This window comes from Dipodomys spectabilis, unplaced genomic scaffold, assembly GCF_019054845.1.
Source record: "Dipodomys spectabilis isolate Male_0828 unplaced genomic scaffold, ASM1905484v1 ptg000024l, whole genome shotgun sequence".
Taxonomy (NCBI): Eukaryota; Metazoa; Chordata; class Mammalia; order Rodentia; family Heteromyidae; genus Dipodomys; species Dipodomys spectabilis.
In genome coordinates, this window is record NW_024870701.1 from 5,296,075 (window position 1) to 5,323,799 (window position 27,725).

The 27,725-nt window shown below is 42.7% G+C and overlaps 1 protein-coding gene across 2 annotated transcripts in view; it reads right to left on the reverse strand.

Annotated features, from left to right (window-relative positions):
* Nucleotides 1–27,725, reverse strand: part of Tmem241 (transmembrane protein 241) — a 120,494-nt gene that overhangs the window by 83,790 nt on the left and 8,979 nt on the right. For both annotated transcript variants that reach the window (XM_042675168.1, XM_042675167.1), the window contains exons 4-6: nucleotides 14,380–14,461; nucleotides 5,082–5,159; nucleotides 59–84 (exon numbers count right to left, since the gene is read on the reverse strand). In XM_042675168.1, the coding sequence (XP_042531102.1) occupies nucleotides 59–84; nucleotides 5,082–5,159; nucleotides 14,380–14,461 (186 nt within the window). The remainder of the gene's footprint in view (nucleotides 1–58; nucleotides 85–5,081; nucleotides 5,160–14,379; nucleotides 14,462–27,725) is intronic.

Consider the following 27,725-nt stretch of genomic DNA (forward strand, 5'->3'; position numbering starts at 1 on the left):
CCCAAGTTAAAGTCAGGTTAAATATTCTATTTTAGTGGGCTTTTTCTTTTTAACTTACCTACAGGTCTTTGCAGGAGATGTTTTCTGTATGAAAGAAAAAAAAAACCTAATTAGTCTATAAAAACATTTTAACCTTTAAAATAAAACCTTTAGATTACAAGGCAAATAAATTAGGAGGAAATATATTAGGGGGTTTCAGAGCTTGCTGCTTTTTCGTGTGTGTGTATTTACTGAATCTTTTTCTGCTCGGACCAAATGAAGGATGACTCAGTTGAGAGTTGAGTCACTTCGACAAAGCATTTTCACCATTAGAATTATGTTTACCAATGAAAAATAAAATTATGTCAGGGCCAGTCTTCAAAACAGAGAGAAATCAAAGCAGTGTAGGAAAAGAAATTTATGTGCTATCTCAACTTCTGTTCTAGGTTTGTCTCTTTATTTTCACTTATTTCTTTACTTACTTTTGAAATAGGGTCTTGCTATGTTACCTACACTGGCCTTTAACTACAAATGATCCTCCTGCTTCAGCCTCCCTAGTAGGGCAGGATCACAGGCATGTACCACTGTGGCCAGGTCTATCTCTAAATATTCCTTTCATTAACCCAGCTCTGACTCTGAGCAGCTTTATAAGTCACCTGCTATAATGTGAAAATTAAGAAACAAGAAAAGGGACATTATTTTTCGTATGCGTGCCACTGCTGGGCCCTGAGTGATGTCCCTTAGCTTTTCCACTCAAAGCTGGCACTTTACCACTTGAGCCACAGCTGCACTTCCAGAATTTCCTGATTAATGGATTTACTGGAGATAAGAGTCTCACAGACTTTCCTGCCTGGGCTGGTTTTGTACAGAGATTCTCAGCTCTCAGCTTCCTGAGTAGCTAGGATTACAGGTATGAGCCACCAGCACCTGGCATTAAAAAAAAAGGAATTTTTTATTCCCAAAGTTGGAAAACAGAGAAAGAACAGCATTTGGGGGAATAAAACTTGGCCTTTAAAACTTAAAATGAAGAAATTCTACTTTGAACTTTTCCTCTATTAACTTTTAATTCATCAGTTTAAGTGTACTAATCTTTGCACCAGAGGAAGAAAGTTACAAAAGGAACAAGTACCATTTTTTCTATATTTGATACAGGAAGAAGAAAGATAATATGGCAGGTTCATTCTGGATATTTAAGAAGGGCCATTTTCCTAGTCAAGAATCAACTCCCATTTTATCCACTGGTTCAGATAATGTGTGTACACACATACTGCTTAGAAGTAAAGAGTTGACCACAAAAACATACAAGGTTTAGCCGGGCGCTGGTGGCTCACGCCTGTAATCCTAGCTACTCAGGAGGCTGAGATCTGAGGATCACGGTTCAAAGCCAGCCCGGGCAGGAGAGACTGTGAGACTCCTATCTCCAATAAACCACCAGAAAACCGGAAGTGGCGCTGTAGCTCAAGTGGTAGAGCGCTCGCCTTGAGCTGAAGAGCTGAGGGACAGCGCCCAGGCCCAGAGTTCAAGCCCCATGACCGACAAAAAAAAAAAAAAAACATACAAGGTTTGACATGAAAGCTAGCTTAAGTTTTCAAGTGTTTTGCAATGTCTAAGACTGCATTATTAAATAAATGCATTCTATTTGTGTAGGCTCTGGCTGTATTTTTAGGATCTTTCATCTCTGATCTTTGACCAAACCCCAATCTAGAGCCTAGGAAGGCAACCACAGTTGTACTGCCCCCTGGTGGCAAGAGTTGCCCCCTCCCCCCACGGCCGTCCCACCTGCCCCACCCACCACAGGATAATTAATGAGGACAAAGGCACATACATGGTTGGACTCTTAACTGAATTATTGCATCATTTTTAGCAATGACCACACTTAGCACAATGTGTTTATGAAAGTTTCTGACCCAAATATAACCAAAATTTTGACAGTCTAATAGAAGTAGGAACAGAGAGGGTAGAGATTAAAGGGATGTCCTTTTAAACTCATGATTGTAATCCTAGCAACTCAGGAGGCTGAGATCTTTAAAACATGGTTCAAAGTGTAGGCAGGAAGGTGTGAGATTCATCTCCAATTAATCACCATACAAGCCAGAAGTGTAGCTGTGGCTCAAGTGGTAGAGTGGTAGCCTTGAGCAAAAGAGCTTAGAGACAGCACCTAGGCTCTGAATTCAAGCCCCATGACTGGCATGAGCACACACCTCCACACACAAACACACACACAAACACACACACACACACACACACAACCCAGGGACCTAAAACTGATGCAATATGGAAACTGCATCATTGGGTGGTAAGCAGAATATGAAAGAAAATTGCCATCTTCATTGAGGAGCCAGGGAATTTAATTCCCTAACTACATGGAGAAATATGAAGAGGCTCCATCCCCAACCCCCCACCCCCTCACCCCCACCTCACCCCCCCAACTCCCCCACCCCCCGCCTATGCCATAGGACCGCCTCACCAAAAACAACAAAGCTACACCTGATTTTCCAGGGGGCTTAAAGCCCAAGGTCTTACTCCTATGCCTTGCCCAGCTGGCCTTAAGACACAGACAGAAAAACACCCATAGCCTGGACCCCCATAACTCATGCCACTAATCCTAGCTACTCAGGAGGCTGAGATCTGAGGATTGTAGTTCAAAGCCAGCCTGGGAAGAAAAGTCCATGAGACTCTCATCTCCAATTAACCACCAAATGCTGGAAGTAGAGCTATAGTTCAAGTGATAGGATGCTAGCTTTGAGCATAAAAGCTCAGTAACAGCGTCCAGGCCCAGAGTTCAAGCCATAGTATCAGGCAGGGGAGGGGGAGGCAAAAAAAAACCTCCCCTAGCAGTGGAAGTAGAGGGCAGGGGCAGATTCTGGAACAGACTGAATGCAGGGGGAGAAAGACTGAGGAATGGCAGGAGCCCCACCCCTCAGCTCTAATTTGGGCAATGATCACTGAGCTCTATTTGATCCCTTGGAATTCGGATGCCCATGGAGACCCAGAAGACAGCAGAAGGTGGGGAGGGGGGGGGGCTCTGCTGGGGTTCTGGAGAGGGCGGGGCTGCAGGCAACAGTGAACAGAAGGTTGCTGGTACCATGGATGTTGGCCTTGACTGTCCAGAAAGTGGGTGGCATGAGGATAGAGGCTTCCGAGATGAAGCCCCAAAAGAACTGAAGATGCATACCAAGGAAAAAGAAGAGGCCAGGAGCTGTGAGGGAAGAATCTGAGTCAGAAAAGAGAACTAGCCTTGGAGATGTCATGAAGCTCAAAGAGACAAGGGACTCCAAAAGAGGAAATGGCATGACACATGGTACAGATCACCAACCAAGAGTTGTGTGGATGGAGCCCTTCGGCCAGAGCAGTGTCAGGATAATGGCTAAGAGACACAAGAGGTCAAGGTACAGTGCTAAGCCCTGGGGCTGGGCAGGGGGTAGATGAGATGGGGCATATGGACGGGGTACAGGGGCAAAAGAGACTATCAATCTTCCCATCTGAGGGCTGGTTTTGTAAACACAGCCTTCTGGACAACACGTTTACACACAGACCAACAGACACAAGTGGACACAGCAGACATGGTTTTCGACACAAGACAGAGAAGGGAGACTGGGGGAGCCTCCTGCCAAGAGTAAGTGAAGAAAAAGAGCTTGGGTGTGGCCCTAGCCTTAGCACTGGGAAGGCCACAGATCTCCTGCACACTTGTAAGATGGATTCGGTTGAGGTGACTGTCGGAAATCTCTGTAGTTTAAAAGTTCAAAAGCTTAAAGACAGGTACCAGGGACTCATGCCTGTAATCCTAGCTACTGAGGAGGCTGAGATGTGAGGATGCCAGTTCAAGGCCAGCCCAAGCAGGAAAATCCATGAGATCCCTATCTCCACTTAACCAGTAAAAAACCAGAAGTGAGGCCAGGTGCTGGTAGCTCATACCTATAATCCTACCTACTCAGAAAGCTGAGATCTGAGGATTGTGGTTCAAAGTCAGCCCAGGCAGAAAAGTCCGGGAGACTCTTCTCTCTAATAAACTACTCAGAAAAAGCTAGAAGTGGTGCTGTGGCTCAAGTGGTAGAGCACTAGACTTAAGCAAAAATTAAAAAAGAAAGAAAGAAAGAAGCTTCGAGATAGTGCCCAGACCCTCAGTTCAAAGCCTTATGACTGGCAAAAAAAAAAAAAAAAGAGCCAGAAGTAAAGCTGTGGTCCAAGTGACAGAGTACTAGACTTGAGAAAAAAAGCCAAGGAACAGCACCCAGGCCCTGAGTTGAAAAAAAAAAAAATGATAGGAAATCCAATGGTCAAATGTCAAAAAAAAGCAAAGTCTTGAAAAAGATACCAAATCAAAACCATCACTGATCACACTAAGAATCACAGCTGGCACAGAGTATCTACTATGTGGCAGAATGATTAGAAGCACTTAACCATGCACAGCCCGTGTGTACTCTTTATACACTCCATGTGTTGGATGGTTTTTGTGGCCTTTCACAGTGGAGACCCTGAAAGTGAAGGACTTGCTCCAGAGGTTATGAGGTAGAGCTGGGACTGGAAAGAAAACGGATTCCTCTCGGAGTGGTCCAAGCACTAGCACCCTGTGGGAAATTCTGCCATGCATTTTCTTGCATTTGGGATGAGCTGGGCCCACAGCGAATTCCTCTTTGTGTCGTAAGAGTCTAAGTCAGCCCTGGGCTGAAGCCTCATTACAGGCACATCACATTTGGGCAACTGATCATGGTCAAGGCGGGTTTCTCTGAAATGAGTGACCACTGTCTGCCAGTCCTGACTGGAAATTGATAGCAGGAGAAGATACTCATTAGGCCATCAAAAGAAAAGTGTCAGGCGCTGTTGGTTTATACCGTAATCCTAGCTACTCAGCAGGCTGAGATCTGAAAAATTTGGTTTGAAACCAACTCAGGCAATAAAGTCTGTGAGATTCTCATCTCTAACCACCAAATAAGCCAGAAGTGGATCTGTGACTCAAGTAGTAGAGTGCTAGCCTTGAGCACAAAAGTCAGGGACATTGCCCAGGTCCTGAGTTCAAGCCCTGGGATTGGCACAAAAAAATAGTAAAGTACTTCTTTAAAATTTAAAGTAAGGGAAGCCAAACGAGCATTTTGCATATTTACCTCTTTCCGAAAACACTTCTGGTACCCACAGACGATAACTTCAGCTACATTATGCAAAATGAGAAACATAGGAACAGCCTGCGAGAAAACAGAATAATAAGCATGAAAATATTTTCTTTGATCTCACAGACATGAATGTTGATTTTTGCTTAAAAATAAAGAACTATAACTGGGCACTGGTATCTCATGCCTGTAATCCTTGGAACTCAGGAAACTGAGACCTGTGAATTGTGTTTCAAAGCCAAGCCAAGGCAGGAAAGTCATGAGACTTTTATCTCCACTAAACTACCAAAAAAGCCAAAATTGAGTAGTGGCTGAAATGGTAGAGTGCTAGCCTGGAACAAAAAGAAAGTCAGGGACAGATCCCAGGTCCTGAGTTCAAGCCCTAGGACTGGCACAAAAATATTTAACAAATAAGTAAATATAAATATATATATATATATATATATAAGTAAATATAAATACAAAAACTTGTACAGACAATAGTGCTTTTTCATGGAGTATAGATAGAGGTTCACCCTGATTTTTAAACTTCTGTAACTTTATGACTCTTCTCTATTTCAGCAGTTGAATCTGCCTCACTGTTTCATTTTTGTTCATTCTTGACTTCTCCTTTTTTCTTGGTGTGTGTGAGACAGAGAAAGACAGAGTGTGTGTGTGTGTGTGTGTGTGTGTGTGTGTGTGTGTGTGTGTGTATGTGTGAAAGAGAGAGAGAGAGAGAGTATTAAATATATGTGTGTGTGTGAGAGAGGTATGAGGACTTGAACTCCGGGCCTGGATGTTGTCCCTGAGCATCTTTTTTTTTTTTTTTTTTTTTTTGGGCTCAAGGCTGGTAACTCTATCACTAGAGCTGGTTAACTGGAGGTGAATCTCACAGACTTTCTTGTCTGGATTCAAACCAAGATCGTCAGATCTCAGCTTCCTCAGTAGCTAGGATTGTAGGTATAAGCCAACAATAACTGCTTTCTTCCCTTTTATTTCTTTGTCAATTGTGGGACTTGAACTCAGGCACTGTCCTTGAGCTTTTGTGCTCAAAGCTAGCACTTTACTACTTTGAGCCACAGTGCCACTTACGGTTTTCTGGCAGCTAACTGGAGATAAGAGTCTTAATGGACTTTCCTGCGCAGGCTGGCTTCGAAGAGTGGTCCTCAGATCTCAGCTGCCTGAATAGCTAGGATTATAGGCTTCTTTCTTCCCTTTTTTAAAAGAATCTTATACCTTCACTTATCTGTCATTAACAATTCAACTCATGGTTTTCTCTCCTCTTAAAATCACCTTTCTTCTTTCTTTTTTTTGTCAATACTAGATTTGAATTCAGGGTCTTGAGCTTACTAGGCTGGCTTGATACCTTTGAGCCACACCTCCAGCCCTGTTTTTCACTGATTATTTTTGAGAACATTCCTACCTGGAGAACACGCCTGAGGCTTGATCTGCCTGCTTTCAGTGTTCATATTCCTGCTGGGATTATAGGCACATGCTACTGGGTCCACCTTCCCTCCATCGAGACAGAGTCTCTCAGATTTTTCTGGCCAAGCTGACCGAGAACCACAATCTTCCGAATCTCAGCTATGCATTAAGAAGAGGGTCTCACAGATTTTTTTTTAAATAATTTTTATTGTGACTAAGTGATTACATAAATTTCACAAATTTCACAGCATTGTGAGATAGTGATACTTAGTTAAAGTCACAAACACATTCAAACCTTCATTAGGCAAATTGTCATTATCATGGTCTATAAAGTTTGTGAATTCTGGGCTGGGAAGGTGGCTCAGCGGTAGAGCGCTTGCCTTGCATGCTCAAGGCCCTGGGTTCGATTCCTCAGCACCACATAAGCAAAAAGAAAAAAGCCGGAAGTGGCGCTGTGGCTCAAGTGGTAGAGCGCTAGCCTTGAGCTGAAGAGCTGAGGGACAGCGCCCAGGCCCAGAGTTCAGGCCCCACGACCGGACCCCAAAAAAAATAAAAAAATAAAAAAAGAGTTTGTGAATTGTATGAGCTTTGACAATACAACTATTTCTTCTAAACTGGGTGGTATGTACATTCTTTCCTTTTGATTAGTGTTAGCTGTTCCCTCTACCCCTCTTATTCCCTCCCTCCCATTGCTGCCCTAGAGTTGCTCAGCTCGTTTTCATCAATGTCCAGTGCAGTTGATGGGTCACTCTGTTGTACGCTGTCTCCTGTTTCCCTCTGATTCTGTGTCCTCCTCCTAGTTTCCCTCAGATGTGCACCTATATGCCATAGATGTGGTCAGCAGCATGGGGTCATTTAGTCGACAAGATGAGTGGAGGTCCTTTGTTTCTCCAGTCCTGTTTACTTTGTCATAGCTCCTTACATTTTGTATTTAACAACCACATCTCAGGGAGACCACGTGCCGTTTGTCTCTTTGCTCTTGGCTTACCTCACTCAAAATGATTTTATTTTTCTAGTTCCATTCATTTCCCTGCAAATGCCATTATTTTGTCCTTTCTAATGGCTGCATAATATTACATTGTATATAGGTATCACAAGTTTTGGATCCATTCATCTGCAGTTGGGCACCTGGGTTGTTTCCATATCTTGGCTGTTGTGAACAGTGCTGCAATAAACATGGAGGTGCATGTGTCCTTGTATCCTGGTTCCTGTTGTTCAGGGTAGATGCCTAGGAGTAGTATGGCTGGGTCATAGGCGAGGTCTATATTTAGTTTTCTGACGTACCTCCGAAAGCCTTCCAAAGTGGTTGTACATTCCCACCAGCAATGCAATAGGGTTCCTCTTAATCCGCATACCCTCCAGCATTTGTCGTTGGCTGAATTTGGGATGCAGGCCATTCTGACTGGGGTAAAGTGGTATCTCAGGGTTGTCTTTATATGCATTTTCCTTACAGCCATGGATGGTGAACATTTCCTCACGTGTTTCATTGCCATTTTTATCTCTTCTTCTGAGAAGTCTCTCTTTAGTTCCCTTCCCCATTTAGTAATTGGTTTGTTGGGTTTGGGAGGGATTAGTTTCTTGAGTTCCCTGTATATACTGGACATTAACCCCTTGTCTGATATATTGCTAGTAAATATTTCTTCCCAATTGGTTGGCTGTCTTTCTAGTTTGGTTGCTATGTCTTTGGCTGGCAAAAACTTTATTTTAAGGTAGTCCCATTTGTCGACTCTTTCTCCAATTTGTTGTGATCCTTGGACTCTGTTCAAGAAATTCCTACTTGTGCCTATAAGTTCAACTGTCTCTCCTACTCTGTCCTACAGTAGTTTCAGAGTTTCAAGTTTGATGTTAAGGTCTTTAATCCATTTTAAATTGATGTTAGTGCATGGTGATAGGTTGGGGTCCACCCAGTTTTCCCAGCACCAGTAGTTGAAGAGGCTGTGCTTCTTCCACTGTATGTCTTTGGCTCCTTTGTCAAATATCAGCTGACTGTAAGCATGTGGTTTTATTTCTGGATCTTCTAATCTATTCCATTGGTTCTCGGGTCTGTTTTTGTGCCAGTACCAAGCTGTCTTCATTATTATGGCTCTATAGTAGAGTTTGAAGTCTGGTATCGTGATCCCTCCATGTTGTTGGGGGTTTTTTGCCTAGAACTGCTTTGGCTACTCTAGGCCTTTTGTTGTTCCATATGAACTTTTGGATTGTTTTCTCTATTTCAGTAAAGTATGTCACTGGGATTTGAATGGGAATTGCATTGAATTTGTGTATCAAATTTTGGCAGTATGGCCATTTCACTATATTAGAACATGGAATATCTCTCCATTTTCTGGTGTCCTCTATGATTTCTTTCTTTAGGCTTTTATTGTTTTCATTAAATAATTCCTTTACATCTTTGGTTAGGTTAATTCCTAATTTTTTTAGGTTATCGTGAATGGGGTTGTTTATTTGATTACCCTTTCTGCTTGTATGGTGTACAAAAAGGCAACTGATTTTTGTGGGTTAATTTTGTATCCTGCCACTTTGCCAAAGTGGTTTATAAGTTCTAAGAGTTTGGGGGTGGAGTTTTGGGGATCACTGAGGTATAATATCATGTCATCTGCAAAAAGGGATAGTTTAACTTCTTCCTTCCCTATGCGGATCCCTTTAATGTCTTTTTCTTGCCTTATGGCTCTGGTTAATGATTCCAGAACTATATTAAAGAGACGTGTTGAGAGTGGGCATCCTTGCCTTCTTCCTGTTTTTAGGAGAATTGGTTCATGGATTTTTTAATAAAACATTTTCTTTACCCATTCGTGTGTTGATGGATATCTAGGCTGATTCCCAGAGTGGAATATTGAAAACTTGATTATTTGTGCAAGTGGTAGAACTGACTTACAACAGTTTTCCATGGAAAGCTCCAGCCCTGCCCACAGCCAGGGCTGTGGGTCATTCTGCATAGGTATGCATGACCTTTAGGCAACCACAAGTCCTGGCTCAGCTTTTTAACTTTTGTGAAAGAATATCAATCCCACCTTCTTCTCTTTGGGTAACTTATAAATACGTGAGTCTGTCTGATTTTTATCAGAATTATGAGTACAAGAAATCATGCATCTAGAGGATTTGGGGGGAGTTATCTCCCTCTACTCCTCAGTGGAGCCAGATAACTAGAAAGCCACCATTCTTACCCCAGCCAAGCTACCTCAAGTCCATGAGTTCAAACACCAGTGCTGGCAAAAACAAACAAACAAATAAACAAAATGAACAAAAACAGAACAGGAAGAGTTAAGTAAAGCCGGCTCTGTGGGAGGTAGGTATTGGGGTGAGGGGCAAACCGAGGGTAAGAATTAATATAACCAAAGACAGAGAGGGGCTAAAGGAATAGATAGGGGATTGACCAGGATACATTACAGGCACATATGGAAATATCACACTGAAACTCCCCCTTGTACAGTTAATGTAAGCTAATACAGATCATTTTAAAAGATTTATCGGAGGCCAGATGTGGTGACACACGCCCATAATCCCAGCTACCCAGGAGATGGAAATAGGGAGTAATGAGGTTCTAGGCCAACCAGGTCAAAAAGTTAGCAAGACTTCATCTCAACAAATAGATCATATTGGTTCACCATGCTCAGGAGATGTAAGTAAGAGGATCTGTCCAAAGCCAGCTCGGGGGAAAAAAAGTACAAGATCTTAACTGAAAAATAACTAAAGCAAAAAAAGGGTCGAGGGCATGACCCCACGGTAAGGTCCCTGGCCAGCAAGAATAAGTCTGAGTTCAATCTGCAACACAATCAGAGAAACTAAAGATTGGCAACAGGAAATGCTCAACACATACCTCACAACAGATGGCTGTTCCCATGGTGTCTCTCACTGTCCCTAACCTTTTTAAGTTCTTCAGGAACCAAGTCTTCTTTGTTTTTAAGCTCGCCACACATAGTAGGTCCCTAATAAATATTTGCTGAATGGATAGCTACAAGAATCATCTCCTTTCCCTCAACTCTGCATGCTATTCAATTGAGAGATGGGAAAATCAACAAAGAACTCTTCCCACAGGGCCTTTGCAGAGTTCACTCAGCTTCCTCTCAGGAGCTGCACAGAACAGAACTTCCAGACCTTGTCTCTGTGGAGCAGAGCTACCTGGATGAAGTGTTTTACATAGCAACGTATGCACAGATTTTTAACTGAGCATTTGCCCTCATTCCTTAAGGATTCATTAACTGATGATTTGGCACCAGCATATTGGTGCCAGTTTTTACCCAACACAAACTGTAGGAGTGCCTCATGTTTATCCACCCTAGGAATGTCTAAGCAGCCACATAGAAACAATTCCAAAAACAAAGAAAAGATGCTGGGTTGAGTTCTTTTACTGAAAATCAATCAGTGTCTCTGACAAGCCCTCCTCTATAACTGAGTACACTGGGTTTAGGTTGTTACCCTTTGTTCAAAGTGTTTGAACTGAGTAGCTTCTCTTTGCCTGTTAAGGAAGGCAATGCTCTAGACCAAGTACACTCAACTGCTGATTCTTGAGATTAAAAGCTCAAATCAGAATGGAAAGCAAATGTTTGCTTAGAGTATAAATCAATATGCTGCTTTCCTTCTTCAAAAAGTCTTGCTGTGAAAATAAAGCCAGGTGAACTAAACTGAGTGTTTAATACTAAAGGCTAAGGTACATCCTGCTACAAATTTCCCTTTGGCACATCCAGAGATCACACTGAGAAGCATTGTTCTAGTTTACAGAACTCTCCAACTGCCTGACACTCGTGATAGACTCTGGAGAGGTGTCAAATCCCTGCCCCTTCTCTGGGTAAGAAGCTCAGCACTGAGAATCCACAACACTTTCTTCTCAGACTTTGGGATTCACGTAGGGATCCTGTTTGACCAGAGCAGGCCAATCAGTACTCCAAGCCTGTCTACCTACAGTGGATGGGAGTTGCCTAGTAACATGAACCCAGCCTCCTGCCTAGTTTTCAGATCAGTATAGTCCCTGACCCCAAATGATCCAATTCAAGCAAAGCCTGGGACTCATGCAAGAGCATGAGGAAGACGTCTCCACAAGAAAATTAGGAGGAAATGAGCCCAAAGCCAACTATACCCATGAGGGGCTGACCTGACTATGACACAGGACAAAGACAGAGAACAGAACTATGTCATTTTAACTTATGGATTAAATCATGACTGAAGTAGGTCTCTATTCTATACTCTTTTTTTTTTTTTTTTTTCCGGTTGTGGGGCCTGAACTCTGGGCCTGGGTGCTGTCCCTCAGCTCTTCAGCTCAAGGCTAGCGCTCTACCACTTGAGCCACAGCGCCACTTCCGGCTTTTTTCTTTTTGCTTATGTGGTGCTGAGGAATCAAACCCAGGGCCTCATGCATGCAAGGCAAGCGCTCTACCACTGAGCCACCTTCCCAGCCCCTCTATTCTATACTCTTTAAGTTATATGAACTCCCAAATTTGGCTGAGACTACTTTGTAAGTTTTCTATTACGTGCAGTCAAAAGAATCTAAAGGTTTGAACATGAAATGTTCTCCCACAGGCTCATGGGTTGAGTGCTTGGTCCCCAGCTAGTAGTGCTATTCAGGAAGGTCCTGGAAACTTCCAGAAGTGAGGGGCCTCACTGAAGGAAATAATTCATTGGGAAAATGCCACTGAAGGTCATAGCTGGTCTCTAGTTTCTTCCTTACTTTATGGTTCTGCCCACCATGAAACGAACAGCCTTCACCTCCACAATTCCCCACCACCATGGTGTTCGGCCTCACCGTGGACCTGAATCAACAGAACCAAGGATGGAGGACTGAAATCTCTGAGACTATGAGCTAAAATAAGTAATACCTCCCTTAAGTTGTTCTCAGTTCTACAAATAGACCTAATATACAACTACTATATACATACCTTGGGCTCATTCAAAAATCCATATGCATTGGTCCTAAAGAAACCAATCTGGACAGAGGCCAAAGGTAAAGAGTGAAGTTAGGCACTAGCCGCTCAGAAGGCTGAGATGTGAGGATTGTAGTTTGAAGCCAGCATGAGCAGACAAACCTTGAGACTCTTATCTCCAATAAGCCAGCAAAAAAAAAAAACTAGAGTGGAAGTGTGGTTCAAAATGGTACAGTGCCAGCTGTAATGGAAAAAGCCAAGCAAAAGCCTGAGGCCCTCAGTTCAAACCCCAGTTTTGGCACTAGATGCAAGTAAATAAGACTTTCTACACCAGTATACATTTCTGCCTCTGTCTAGTGACTGTCACCTCCCCCTGACTTGTCCAGTGATTTTGAAAAACACATAAAAGGAAACTTCTGAAAAAGCACTATACAAATAATAAATATTAATATAAGCATAATACATGACTTAGTGAACCTTCAAAATTCTGGTACCCATTAACTCTGCAGAACAAGACTTTGAGCAACACATTGTTTTTCCGCAATCCTATACGCTGATGCAGGAGAAGGAGCGCCCTCTGCTGGCAGAATGGTGTAAAGTGGGACAACATTCACCAGCCTGGAGGAACTCAGAAGGGGCAGTAGGGACTAAGCAGAAAGCCAGTGCAAGCCACAAAGAGCTGAGCAACAACATGAGCTTTGGGTCAGTTCCGAAGCCACCCAGGAAGTTTCTCCCCCTTCCAGTACACATCCCATCTTCTCAAGCTTATGAATCATGAAAGGAAAAGGATGATTTAATTTCAAAATACATTCTTGCCCTCTATTTTGCAATCTTGGAGTTGTTGTAACAATAACATTGTTAGCCAGTTTAGGCAGACTGTATTTGTTGGGTTTTTTTTATTATTATTTTTGTATCTGAGACCTCAGGGACTAACATAACAAACAATATAAGGACTAAATTATTTTGTAATTTCCACATTTTTCTAAAAGTCAGAATATAGTACATTTTCTGAGAGAGAAAAATAGTTATCAGTCACAGTATAAAAAAGGGGGGGAAATTAATGCTGTTCTTGATTTTCTTATTTTATTTACTTTTTGTCAGTTGTGGGGCTTGAACTCTGGGCCTGGGTGCTTTCCCTGTGCTCTTCAGCTCAAGGTGAGCGCTCTACTGCTTGAGCCATAGCACCACTTCTGGTTTGCTGGTGGTTTATTGGAGATAAGAGTCACGGACTTGGAGCTGGGAAGGTGGCTCAGTGGTAGAGCGCTTGCCTTGCATGCATGAGGCCCTGGGTTCAATTCCTCAGCACCACATAAGCAAAAAGAAAAAAGCTGGAAGTGGCATTGTGGCTCAAGTGGTAGAGCGCTAGCGTTGAGCTGACGAGCTGAGGGACAGCGCACAGGCCCAGAGTTCAGGACCCACGACCGGACCCCCCCCCCCCCAAAAAAAAAAAAAAAGAAAAGAGTCACGGACTTTCTTGCCTGGGCTAGCTTTGAACCATGATCCTCAGATCTCAGCCTCCTGAGTAGGTAGGATTACAGGCGTAAGCCACCAGCACCTGGCTGTTCTTGTTTTTTTTTTTAAGTACCTCTGCCAATGGTGGTTTTAATGGATTCCCTTTCTATGGCAAAATAAATTTTTTTCAGCATTACCAGCTTTGAACTCAGCCTTGTTCTCAATGGGCTTGCTTGCTCTGCTGGCACTCTACTACTTCAACCATACATCAGTCCTGCTTTTTGCTAGTTAATTGGTGGTGGAGTGCCATGGGCTTTTCTACACCAAATGGCTCTGAACTGTGATCCTCTGGATCAAAACTTCTTGAGTAACTAGAATTACAAGTGTAAGCCACCCAACCCTGGAAATAACTAAGTATTTTTAGCATTCTCAATAATGTAATTATTTGGACTGTCCTAGATTGGCCCAGGCCCCAAACTTGTTCTCTAATGTATTTTCCTTTATTAAAGCTGATTGCCCTCCCCCACCACTTGTCCCACAAAGGGGAAGAAGACAGAGGGATCATTTCTCAAACCCCTAACACTTACCAATCTGGACAAGGCTCTGGACCCAGCATAGATTACACCCACAAACACCACTGAAGCAGGAAGCCACGTGGAAACATCAGATCTGCAAAGAGAAGGAAAAGTCATAATGCCTTTTCAACTGTCTGTTTCAAAAGACCCAGCTGGAAGGGTTGGTCCCTATGAGGTACCTACCCCCACCCCAGAGGCTGGCTGAGTATGGCAAAGTATTCCTGATGACCCCACTGAGATGTGATCGGTATAGCCACTGAAAGAAGAGTGACAGAGGCTGATAAAGCCATCCAACCCACTGCCCCCATATTGTGCCAACTATCCAACGTAACGGACCCCAGAACTGGAAATGACAGAAACCTTGCAACACCTTAGAGAAAAGAACAGATCTGATTTTCTTCAAAGGTGGTCATTTTACATAGACCAGTAATATTTTACATATCCTATTTACTCCACTATATCAGAGTACAATGAAATCACAAGAAAAAGAGGATGAACCAAACACTTAAAAGTAATAAATTAAAAACAATAAATCCTAGAGCTTCAGCTGGGTGGCCACCTGCTAACTTCAATCATTAACCTGGCATTGCTGGAATTCTGTTCCAGGACTCTTCAAAGACTTCTGAAAGACATATTTCTTTAATTCAACTGTGATCACACCAGGAACTGCTTTTTCTAGGATCATATTCTCTACAAGAAAAGCAAAATCCCTGTCTCACACAGAGCACCTCACACTGTGGTAACTGGCTTCTTCCATCAGTTAGATAGGCAGCCAATCCCAAAGCTACCCTAATAATGAATACAAATAAGTGAATCAAAGGGTGCCTGTAATCCTAGCTACTCAGAAGGCTGAGATCTGAAGATTGTGGTTCAAAGCCAACCCTGGCAAATAAGTCTGTGAGACAATTAATCACCAAAACTCCAGTAGAGCTGTGGCTCAAGTGGTAGAGGGCTAGCCTTGAGTAAACAAGCTCAGGACAGTTCAAGCCCCAGGACAAGAAAAAGAGAGAAAACAAGAAAGAGGGGCTGGGAAGGTGGCTCAGTGGTAGAGTGCTTGCTTTGCATGCCTGAGGCCCTGGGTTCGATTCTTCAGCACCACATAAGCAGAAAAAGCTGGAAGTGGTGCTATGGCTAAGCGGTAGAGTGCTAGCCTGGAGGTGAAGAGCTGAGGCACAGCGCCTAGGCCGAGTTCAGGCCCACGACCAGCAAAAAAAGAATACAGAAAGAAAGAAAAGGAAACAAACAAAGAAAAGTAAATCCATGACATCAGGATAGAAGACAATCATCCCAAGGAGCTTAATGAACTGTGCTCCTAAAATAGTGCCTTTCAAGACATGGCTTTGTTGGTTTTATTGGCAGGGACCAGTGCTCCAAAATCTGACACAGGCCTAGCATTTCAAAGTTTTTAGGATGCAATAAGGTCTTCAAACCTTACTCAGTGGATCAAGTTGTTCAACTGATATTTATAGCTCCTTATAAAGTTCTGGGATTTACAATTAGCCTTACAGTGAACATTTAGTGAGTGCTGACAACAAACCAGGTTCCATGCTTCATCTTTTAAAATCTGTACAAGAAGCCTGATTGTTGATGGTCTGTGACTTCACAACAGTTCAACTAAAGATTTCAAACTTGAAACACAGGCACAGGATGACCTACTGCAACAATGATACCCACAAGACGCTATATTGAAAACGAACTTTACAACTTTGGGGGAGGTGGGGAGGAGTAAGGGAAGTAGGGAAGGGAAGGCATAGTGGGAGAACATCAAAGGAGGGGGTAACAATGCTTGATAAGAAATGTACTCATTGGGGCTGGGAAGGTGGCTCAGTGGTAGAGCGCTTGCCTTGCATGCCTGAGGCCCTGGGTTTGATTCCTCAGCACCACATAAGCAAAAAAGAAAAAAGCCAGAAGTGGCACTGTGGCTCAAGTGATAGAGTGCTAGCCTTGAGCTGAAGAGCTGAGGGACAGCGCCCACGCCCAGAGTTCAGGCCCCACGACCTGACCCAAAAAAAAAAAAAGAAGAAAAGAAATGTACTCATTACCGTACTCATGTAACTATAGTCCCTCTGAACAGCATCTTTACAATAAAATAAAAAATTTTTTTAAAAAAAGAGCTGGGCGCTGGTGGCTCACACCTGTAATCCTAGCTACTCAGGAGACTGAGATCTGAGGATTACAGTTCAAAGCCAGCCCCAGCAGGAAAGTCCATGAAACCCTCATCTCCAAAAAAAAACACCAGAAAACCAGAAGTTTGCCTTGAGCTGAAGAGCTGAGGGACTGCACCCAGGCATAGCGTTCAATCCCCATGAACAACAACAAAAAACTTCAAACTTCAAACTTGAAGATGGTGTGACAGCCATACCCTAATCCATTGTGCTTTTCACTCTCACACAGTATGTTTAAAAATCACACAATATACTCAACACTTGATGATTCTGCTAGACTGTAAGCTAATACGTGTATTTTGAGCACATTCCAGATAGGCTTGGACTACCAGGAGCCGATGGCTCATGCCTGTAATCCTAGCAACTCAGCAGGCTGAGATCTGAGGATCAAGGTTTGAAGACAGCTCAAGCAGAAAAGTCCATGAGGCTCTTATCTCCAATTAACCAGCAAAAAAAAATAACCTGCAACTATGGTTTAAGTGGTAGAATACCAGCTACAGGTAAAAGTTCTGATCTCAAGAGCTTGAGGCCCTCAGTTCAATTCCTGGTAGCAGCATGAGTACGCGCGCGCGTGCACATACACACACACACACACACACACACACACACACACACACACACACACACACACACACACAACAAAAACAAAAACGCTAAGCCAAGATTTGACCTTCTGTAGACTATGTGCATTTTTAACTCATGGAGTTTTCAATTTATGATGGGTTCATCAGGACAGAACCCATTGTAACTCAGGAGCACCTGTACTGTTACTGTGCAAGTAAGCAAATAAAGGTACACAGTGAATATCCTATTACCAGCTGGTAAATGGCAAAAATAGAATTTGAATTAAGGTCTCTGTGGCGCTAAAGGCCCAGCTTATAATCATTTCTGTACCTTGCTGGCACGAGGCCTCGTGCTCTAGCAGAGGTGAGAAACTTTTTTTATGCCAACAGCCACTTGGGTATTTACAATAAGGGCCATACAAAATTATGACTACGGGCAGACAGCTGTGGACAGCCAATGAGCCATATAGTGTACAAGTCCACCCTGTCATGTACCAAATAATTTTGAGGACTTCATACGGCCACAAGGACCATGTGTCCCCCACCCTGCTTTGAATGGGAGACACCGACTATAAATACACAAGCAACAAAACAACAGGGATTTGGTAAACAGATGAAGCAGCTAAGTATCTGAGGAACAGGTTCTGTTACCCATAGCCCTGCTGTAATATTTTAGGTGTCTACAAGGTGCACAGGGAAAGAAAGACACCATCCCCCACCTGGATGGGCCAGCAGCAGCAACAGAGCCAATTGCTGCTCCCTGAAGAAAATGCCTTACCATTCACAAGATCAAACGTGACACTAAGCTCATGCAGATCACCGGAGACAGGACAGAGGCCAGTGCCCTGTTGTACACCGGAAGGAGTCTAGGGCCTACACTGCAGGCAGAACACTGGTGAGGAAGGAGAGGGCACCCGGGGCGAGATAGCAGCTGGCCCAGCTGCAGCAGGCCCCTAACTTTGGAATGTAAGGTCTGTGGGGCTCCAGACATTTGTGCTCACATCCCTCTTAAATAAACAAAGGAAGCTCCTGCCGAGTTCTGTACTGTAAGAGCCAGAGGTTGTGGCCATGAGGAAAAGAAAACAAACCCCAGAACATCTTGTATTTTAACCCTTCTACCCTAAGATACAAAGAAAGAACTTCCACTAGAAAAAGTGCATGCAAGTCCTGTTTGATCTAATACACTTCTGGCAAATGTGACAGGGTGGCTGTGTGAGCATCTGTTCCAAATGGACCTGGGATACTAAGGATACAGTCAGCTCTCTTGGGGGGGTTGGGCAAACTACAGGGTGCTCAGACAACAGGAAGTGTCTGTAATCCCAGCTAACAGAGGGTGTGAACACTTACTAACAACTTTAGACACCTGCTGTAGGTGTCTAAAAAGGCTGTAGGCCTTTTGGAACACACATCAGTGAGAGGCTGCCCTCCTCCTCCACACGCCAACAGAACACCACAGCTGCTGCTAGTCATAAAACGGGGCCAGGCACCAACGGTTCATACCTAGCTACTTAGGAGGCTGAGATGGAAAGGATCGCAGTTCAAGGCCAGCCCAGGTAGAAAAGCCCATGAGACCGTTTCCAAAGGAAGGCTACGCATGGTAGAATGAGCCTGTCATCCCAACTTTCACATTGCTGGCATGTATCTAGGCAGGAAGGGAAGCCCTAACCTAAATATAACCTGAAAAAAAAAAAAAAGGCTGAAGCCCCGACTCATTGAAACAGTGCCAACTTAATAATCAGGAGGCCCTTAGTTCAAACCCTAGCACCGTAAAAAATAAAAAGCTGCACGGGGCTGGGGTAAAGCCATACATAGGATACAAAAATTCTGGAGAGGCCTGGAGGCAAGAGAAAACTGAAGGAAGGTAGGTAGTACAGCTTGAGTAGATTTCTGGACAAACCCAGGAATGGGAAGGTCAAAGCATAATCTGATTTGCATTTTCAAAAGATTTTCTCTGAATGTAATTGGATAATAAATTGGAACTGGGTTAAGGTGTGCTAAGGCAGGGAAAATTAGAATGTGTTTTACTCGGAGAAATCGTGCACTGAATCTTGAAAATTATGAACCTGAGATGCTTTACATCCACATCCCCAAGCAGAGATGGCAAGCAGGGGGTCGAATGTAAGGGAGGTCTCTAATGAACAAAGGTGCACATTAGGTATGTCTTAAATTGGGTTTCTTGTTTTGTTTTTTTGACTGGTCATGGGGCTTGAACTCAGGGTTCAGGCACTGTCCCTAAGCTTTTTTACTTTTGCTTGACCACTTTAAGCAACAGTTCCACTTCTGGGTTTCTGATGGTTAATTGAAAATAAGAATCTCAAAGGTTTTCCTGCCCAGGCTGGTTTCAAACCATGATCCTCAGATCTCAGCCTCCTGAGCAGCTAGGATTACAGACATGAGCCTTCAGCTTCTAGCTCAGTTACTTCTGTACACTTTTATCCTTAAGTTCTGAGGATAACATTCAAACACATTTTCTTTAAGACAGTTTCCTCCTTTTGTTCATCATTAATAGCAATAAGAATCACTTGTATGGGCCAAGCACTGGTAGCTCATGCCCGTAATCCTAGCTACTCAGGTGGCTGAGATCTTAGCATAAAGGTTCAAAGTCATCCTGGGCAAGAAAGTCCACAAATCTCTGATTTACTACCCAAAAAGTCAGAAGTAGAGACGTAGTTCAATTAGTAAAACAGCAACCTTGATCAAAAAAGCCAAACGAAGAGCATGAGACCCTGTGTTCAAGCCCCAGTACTGGTACCAAAAAAAAAAAAAAGTCATCTATAGTTTCATAAGGCTTTTTCACAAAAGCATACACTTGTGTGCTCCACCAATTGACAGCATCAAGTCTAATCCCTAAGGTGACAATATTAAAGAAGGGGGTCTCTGGAAGGTGACTAGGTGCTAAGGGCAGAACCTTCATAAAGAGAAGTCACATCCTTATGAAGGCACTGGGAGAAGAGTGAGAACACAGATAATCAGAAGTGGCCCACTCCAGATATCCCAGCCCCTTGACCTTGAGCTTTCCAGCCCCTAGCACTGTGAGAGACGAGTATCCATTGTTTATAAGCCGCTCAGTCCACAGTGTTGTGTTATTGTACATCCAGTTCCATTTCACAAATTTACGAGTGAGAAAGTCAGGCGATACACACATTATAGCAATCAAAAAAGAAAAGGGGGAGAAGAGAGAAAGAGGAAGAAAGAACCTGATGCACAGATCACAGCTTACTAACAGCTATATTTATATAACTGGAAGAACCGTAACTGTTAACACTTACTACTTCAGGGATATATATTGGATATCTGTCTATACTGGGGTTTGAACGCAGTACCTCTCACGCTCACTCAACTGTGGCTAGCACTCTACCACTTGAATCATGCCTCCAGCTTAGCTTTTTGCTAGTTAATTGGAGACCACACATAATACATTCAACAAATGTCCCCTCCTGACTTTACAGATAGCTGTAAAGACATGTCACTAAGCATGATTGATAGGTCACCTACATAAAAGGCAAGGGCCAAAACACACCAAATTGACAAACCAAGGGAAAGAAATACTGGCAATGTTGAAAACAGTCTGGAGTTTAATATCCTTTAGACTGTCTAATGAATATTTACAAATCAATAAGCAAGTCAATTTCCCTAAAGAAAAGCAATGGACGAAAACAGGTCATACTCCCTCTTCATATAAATATATATGTATACATACACACACAAATACAATACACATATACACATATATGCACACACATACAATACACATATACGTATACACACAAATACAAATGGCCACATATAAGAAATTCATAATTAAACAACTATCTCAAAACTAAATGTATCAAGTTTTGTCCAAAAACCTCAATTCTTTCAAAGTTTCTGCCTAAAATGAAAGCAACACCTTTAGGTATGACTGTGAAATACAAATTGCTATCTTTCTGGAAGGTGTTTGTATATTGTTTGGCTACTTCTATAAAAAGCCTTAAAATTTTTTGCATATCAAGAAAATTCACTAATCTGTTCTTGGAAAAATCATCTTGGATATGGGTAAGAGTATATACAATATTTCTGTCCACAAGTGGAAATAAAAATGAATTTTAGCATCCTCTGAAAGGAACCGTCTCTTTTCAGATTTCACATGGCCCAACTGCATCAATTCAGATCTCTGTTCAAATGTCACCTTATCCATGAGTCCTTCTAGCAACCTTGTGCCATCCACTCATGTGCACAGATGCACATCCATTCCCTACATAGCTTTAGTCTTCCCTGAACTTCCTGCCATCAAACATAACATTCCTGTGACAGATCCATCATTCTTTGCTGTCTGTCTCCTTCAACTAGAATATCAACTTCAAGTGACCAAGGATTTTGGTCTTTTGTTTACTGCATGTTCTTAGTATCCAGAACAATGTCTACTGTGTGCTTATGCTTACATTTGCTAAGTAAATCACAATGTATCAAGTCATTTCAAAACCTGGTTTTCATTCATGATGATATATATATAGATATGATATATAGATATGATATACATATATATATATGTATATGTATATATATACTCAGGAGACTGAGGCAGGAAGATTGTGAGTTCCAAGCTAGCCTGGGCTACATAGCAAGACTGTTTCTCAAAAAAGCAAAAAAAAAAATCCATTTTCTAGATTAACACAATAACAACAAAATCTGGTCATAATCATTGCTGGAACTTCTTCTTCTGCTAGTCTCAAGACTTTCAGAGACTGTTCTGAATTGCTGGGGCTGACAGCTACTTACTTTTAAAGGACAGGGTTGAGCTAAGTACCAGTGGCTTACACTTGTAATCCTAGCTACTCGAGAGGCTAAAATCTGAGGTTCAGAGTTCAAAGTTAGTCAAAGCAGGAAAATCCATGAGACTCTATCGCCAATTAAACACAAAAAAAGCCAGAAGTAGAGCTGTGGGCTCAGTGATAGAGTGCCAGTCTTGAATGAAAAAGCTAAAGGATAGTGCCAAGGTCCTGAGTTCAAGCCCCAGTACTGGTACCAAAAAGGGAAAAAAATAAAGAACAGGATTGAGAGCAAAAACACACACACACATTTGTCTCTTTACAAGTGACCCTAGTGGGGAATTCTAACTATTTCAAATTCAATAAACATTTATAAACAATCATGTTGTAATCTATAATTCAAACAACAACAAAAACTAACTTCATTTAAAAGGCAAACACAAGCATTTTCCTTTCATAGATATGAACTTGGAATCATGGAATAGAAATACTTTGTTTTCTGTAATAACGTTTTCTCTATTAAAGAGTAGAAACTAGTCTTAATAGAAAATTTGGAAACTACAGATAATCAAGAAAAATATTGCAATTATCATCCCACTATCCACAGACAACCACTGCTAATACCTTGCTATATTCCTTCCAAACAGCATCAAGGTACACAAGTGTGAACATTTCAGCAATAGTGGATCCTGTAGTGCATATGGTCTTCCAATCTGTTTAATGTCACATCCTTCCATCCTCAAAGAGTCATGCTCAAAGTTAATAATCAGATTCATAGCTGGGTGCTGGTGGCTCACACCTGTAATCCTCATTACTCTGGAGACAGACCTGAGAATCTTGGTTGGAAGCCAGCCTGGGCAGGAAAGTCCATGAGATTCTTATCTTCAATTAATCACAGAAAAAGCCAGAAGAGTCACACTGCAGCTCAAGCGTTAAGTGCTAGCCTTGAGTGAAAGGAGTTCAAGGACTGTAGCACCAGCACCACAAGCCCAGAGTTCAAGCCCCCAGGACTCACAAAAAATAAATTAATAAATAAATAACAACTGAATTAATAACTGTAGTATCATATTGTTATACATGTAAATTAATCCTATTTTTTTTTACTACTCTCATGCTATCCGATTATCCTTCAATACATTTTCTTCTCATATTTGTGATATTTTCATGATATTCAGGATAAATCCCCTGCAGTGGAAGTAGTGTTCAGAGATGAATGCAAAATCATAGTTCAGAGCTGGCTGTCGGTGGCTCACTCCAGTAATCCCAGGTATTCAGGAGGCTGAAATCTGAGGATCATGATTCAAAGCCAGGCTGGGCAGGGAAAGTCTATGAGACTTTTTTTTTTGGTCGGTCATGGAGCTTGAACTCTGGGCCCGGACACTGTCCCTCAGCTCTTCAGCTCAAGGTGAGAGCTCTACCACTTGAGCCACAGCACCACTTCCAGCTTTTTCTGCTTATGTGGTGCTGAGGAATCGAACCCAGGGCCTCATGCATGCAAGGCAAGCATTCTACCACTGAGCCACCTTCCCAGTCCCTGTGAAACTCTTATCTCCAATTAACCACCAGAAAACCAAAAGTAGTGCTGTAGCTCAAGTGGTAGAGCTCCAACCTTAACCAAGAAAGCTAATGGACAACACAGCAGGCACTGAGTTAAAGCCCCAGTGCGTGTGTGTGTGCGTGTACACACACTCATACACTCACACACACTCATACACTCACACACACAAAATCACCTTCTAGAGAAACCATATACTTCCCTTCTCTCCTTTATGGAATTAACACTGTCTAATTCTAAGACAGCCAAAAGCCTTCTTTTTTCTCTTCTTCTAAGTCATCAGCTAGTGCCATCTGGGCCTCTTGTGTTAACTTCTTTCCTTAAGCCCTGCAGTGGTCTTGGTTGGATCTCAGGCCTCTGAAGAGCTGCTAAGCTAGTTAGTGTGTGCATGTCTGTATGTACATGTGTATATACAATGTAGATGGGGGGGAGCTAACATCAACTCACAGTTGGATGAATTATAGCTCTAATCATGTTGAAGGACTTATCAAGGGTTTGACTTAACTGGTTTGAAACTATGGTGACGTGTAACTTTCCTTCAATGATTTCTAAGTACAAATATTTCATCCTGCTCCAATCACAGACTAGTTTTTTACTGGCATACATGTTCTCTCTTCCCTAAGATCCTGATGAATAAAGCATTTTACAAGCAGCTAACAAAAGTCTACTGGCACGAATCACAAAACTGTTGTTATTGAGATGATGGCTAATTAAATTAAATGACTTGTTTTTCAAATAGAGCATGCATTATTGAGAGAACATCTGCTCACTGAAAACACTCGCTACTTTTCTGTTCCTGGGTGCCATAAGGGCTCTGTGCCCTGATTTTTTTTTTTGAAAACTCTTATGTTCTACTGACATCTAGTGGATCTAGAACACTTTCCAAATGTGAAAATAATACAAGAGCTAGACCAAGGCTCACACTTGACTGCTGTCTACTGGCATTGCCTAAAACAGTAATACCTTACAACTATAAAGTCAACAATTAGCCAGGCACTGATGGCTCACATCTGTAATTCTGGCTACTAAGAAGACTGAGATCTGAGGATCCTCGTTCAAAGCCAGCCCAGGCAGAAAAGTCTGAGAGATTGTTATCTCCAACAAAGCAGGAAAAAAAAAAAGGTTCAAGTGGAGTTGTAAGCAAAAAAATCCAAAAGAGAGCACTCAGGTCCTGAATTCAAGCACCAGTACCAGTACGAGCATGCACACACACACACACACACACACACACACACACACACACACAGAGCACAAAGTCAATGATTGCTTTGCAGTTAAAAGAACTTCCACATCTATTATCTCCCTCATTCTAAAACAGCTAGATTTTGGGGTTTCTTGCTCTTCTACATTTCTCAGATCTTTCTCCTGAACTCTTCACTCTTCCAACTCAAGGTCTCAGCCATTCCCTTGATAAAGTCCAGCTCGGACATTACTTGACCCCAAGGGCCTTGTGATGATCCTGTACTCAGAGCACAAGTTAAAGCAGGAGTCAGCAAACTGGAGCTCTAAGTGCCAAACTCTTGATTTCTGAAAACAGCACTCTATTGGTGCGATGTTCGGGAATCAGCCATGGATGATTTCCCACTGAAATCATCACAGGAACTGTGCAGACCCCCAGACCTTAAATATTTACTCTCCTGCTTCTCAGATGGCCTGGCTTAAAATAGAGCAGCTTGGGTCCCAATCTCTGGGACTTATGAGATGCTGCACCCAAGGCTTCAAACACAAGACAGGGCCGCTGGCTAGACACAAGGGACCATGTTATATGGATTCCATAAAATTCCATTTTATGAAAACTTTCCTTTTTGGCTCCTCTCACCTCTCTAAACATGCTTTACTCTCTGGTCTAAGATCATCAACATATAACTCCAATCCATGCTGAAATGGGATTTCAGCACCTACCATAAGACTCCTAGAATCCCTGACAGACAATAAGAGCCTGAAAGAAACCACTTCTCAGGGCCCAACACCGCCATGTTTGAAAGGCCAGTTTTCTAAGCGCAGCAGGCCTCGACCCTGCTGTGGTCTCCAGTTTGTCAGGGAAGCCACCCGTGGTGGCTGCTCCATGCATTTCACCCCTCTCTGGAGCTGGGCTAGCTGTGGAGCTGAGTGAGCCTCTGAAACAGCCCCCAGGAATAATGCGCAGTAACATACCAGATGTCAAACTGAGAAATGCAGTCAACAAAAATGAAAACCTTGTAATGTTTCAAAGGTGGAACCAGGGGCTGGGAAGGTGGCTCAGTGGTAGAGTGCTTGCCTCATATGCATGAGACCCTGGATTCGATTCCTCAGCACCACATAACAGAAAAAGCCAGAAGTGGGCGCTGTGGTTCAAGTGGTAGAGCGCTAGTCTTGAGCTGAAGAGCTGAGGGGCAGTGCCCAGACCCAGAGTTCAAGCTCCACAACCGACAAAAAAAAAGTGTAACCTTAACTACTTGGAAGACAGAGATAGCTCCTTACCTGACATCTCTTGGCAGTTCAAGGGTAGCCCAGAATTAAAAAAAAGAAAGAAAGAAAGAGAGAGAGAGAGAGAGACTCCATTTCAACCAATGGCTAAGCACAGTGGCACATGCCTGTCATCCCAGTGACTAGAGGAAGCACAAATAGGAGAATTGCAGTCTAGCCAGCTCGAGCAAAAGACCAGCTATTTTCAAAATAAACCAACACAAAAAAGGCTGGTGGACTGGTATACTGGTGCAAGAGGTAGAGCACCTGCCTAAGCAAACATGAGCCCTGAGTTGAACTACCAGTTGAAATACTATCCAAAAATGAAAACAAAAGGAAATGAAAAGTTTAAAAAGTCTTATAAATCCCTGAATAATGAATAATACATGTGTATGATCTAATAGGAGAAAGAAATCTTAGCAGCAACAGTTGCTAGTGATTGAATATCTAAGCTAAGCACAAGATATATAAATGTGAGCTCCACTCTGGGAGCTTTCTACTTCATACTGTTCACTTGACCTTAGGAAGAGGCCAGAAAGGGGGCTTGTGGAGACAGAGCACAGCTGCATGAGAAGTGGTCTGTGGTGATTAAAGCAGCTCCGTCCACTCCTGGGCATGTTGCAGGCTCTCCTATACCATAAAGGTCAATACTCCACCCTTTAACCTCCCTTCTCCTCAGCCTCTCTGCCCTCAACTGCTGTAAGCACCATGCCAATACCATGCCAACACCCAGGATTTTTTTCCCAGTATTATGTCCTCCCAGTGGCTCTCAGTAAGTTTCCAGAGGAATTTCTGAAAGCTACTTTTCAGTATCCCCCACACACAAAATAATCTCTAATAAGTATTTAAAGCATTCCTCCTAAGAGAAGGCAAGAGAAATGTACCATAAACATAAGTAACTCTGCCTTGTGAACAAAGATAGCTTTTCATAAAACTATAACAATCACTCTAAATAACATACTAGCATAGTAAGAAATATTGGGGAAATTCTTTTTTTTTTTTTTTCCTTTTGGACAGTCCTGGGGCTTGAGCTCAGGGCCTGGACACTTTTCCCCAATCCTCTTTGTGCTCAACCATTTGAGCTACAGCACCACCTTTTTTCTGAGTGGCTTATTGAAAATAAGTCTCACAAACTTTTTTTGCCTGGGCTAGCTTCACACCATGATCCTCAGATCTCAGTCTCCTGAATAGCTAGGATTACAGCCACTGGTGCCTGGCATATTGGGGAAATTCTCTTTTCTCCCCCTTTAGCAACATTGGAGTTTAAACTCAGGGCTACATGCTCATTTGCCAAGTGCTCTACTAGTTAAGCCATACACCCAGGGCCTAGGAAGGTGGCTCAGTGGTAGAGTGCATTCCTTGAGTGCTTGAGGCCCTGGGTTCAATTCCTCAGCACCACATAAGCAGAAAAAAAGCTGGAAGTGGCACGGTGGCTCAAGTGGTAGAGTGCTAGCCTTGAGCTGAAGAGCTGAGGGACAGTGGGCAGACCTAGAGTTCAGGCCCCAGGACCAACCAAAAAAAAAATTCATGCACCCAGCCCTTTTTTTGCTTTAGTTTGATTTTAGATAGGGTGTCCCACTTTCATTGAGGCTGACTAGGGCCTGCAGTTCTCCTGTCTCAATCTCCTGAGTAGCTGAGATTACAGGTATGAACCACCATGCCTGCCCATATTTACCATCAGTAACTTCAATGAAATAAGCCACCTCACTTAAAAACAGTCACTCATTTAAAATAAGCAGGATCTGGACCTAACTGATGGGTAAGCTATTCATTCCATAGTGAACAGTGAGGAGTTGGTTTGAAGATTATCCAAGATGTTTGTTATGGTTCTACAGAAGAACTTCTCAAAGGAAAATTAAAGGGTGGAGGGTTCTTTTTCATC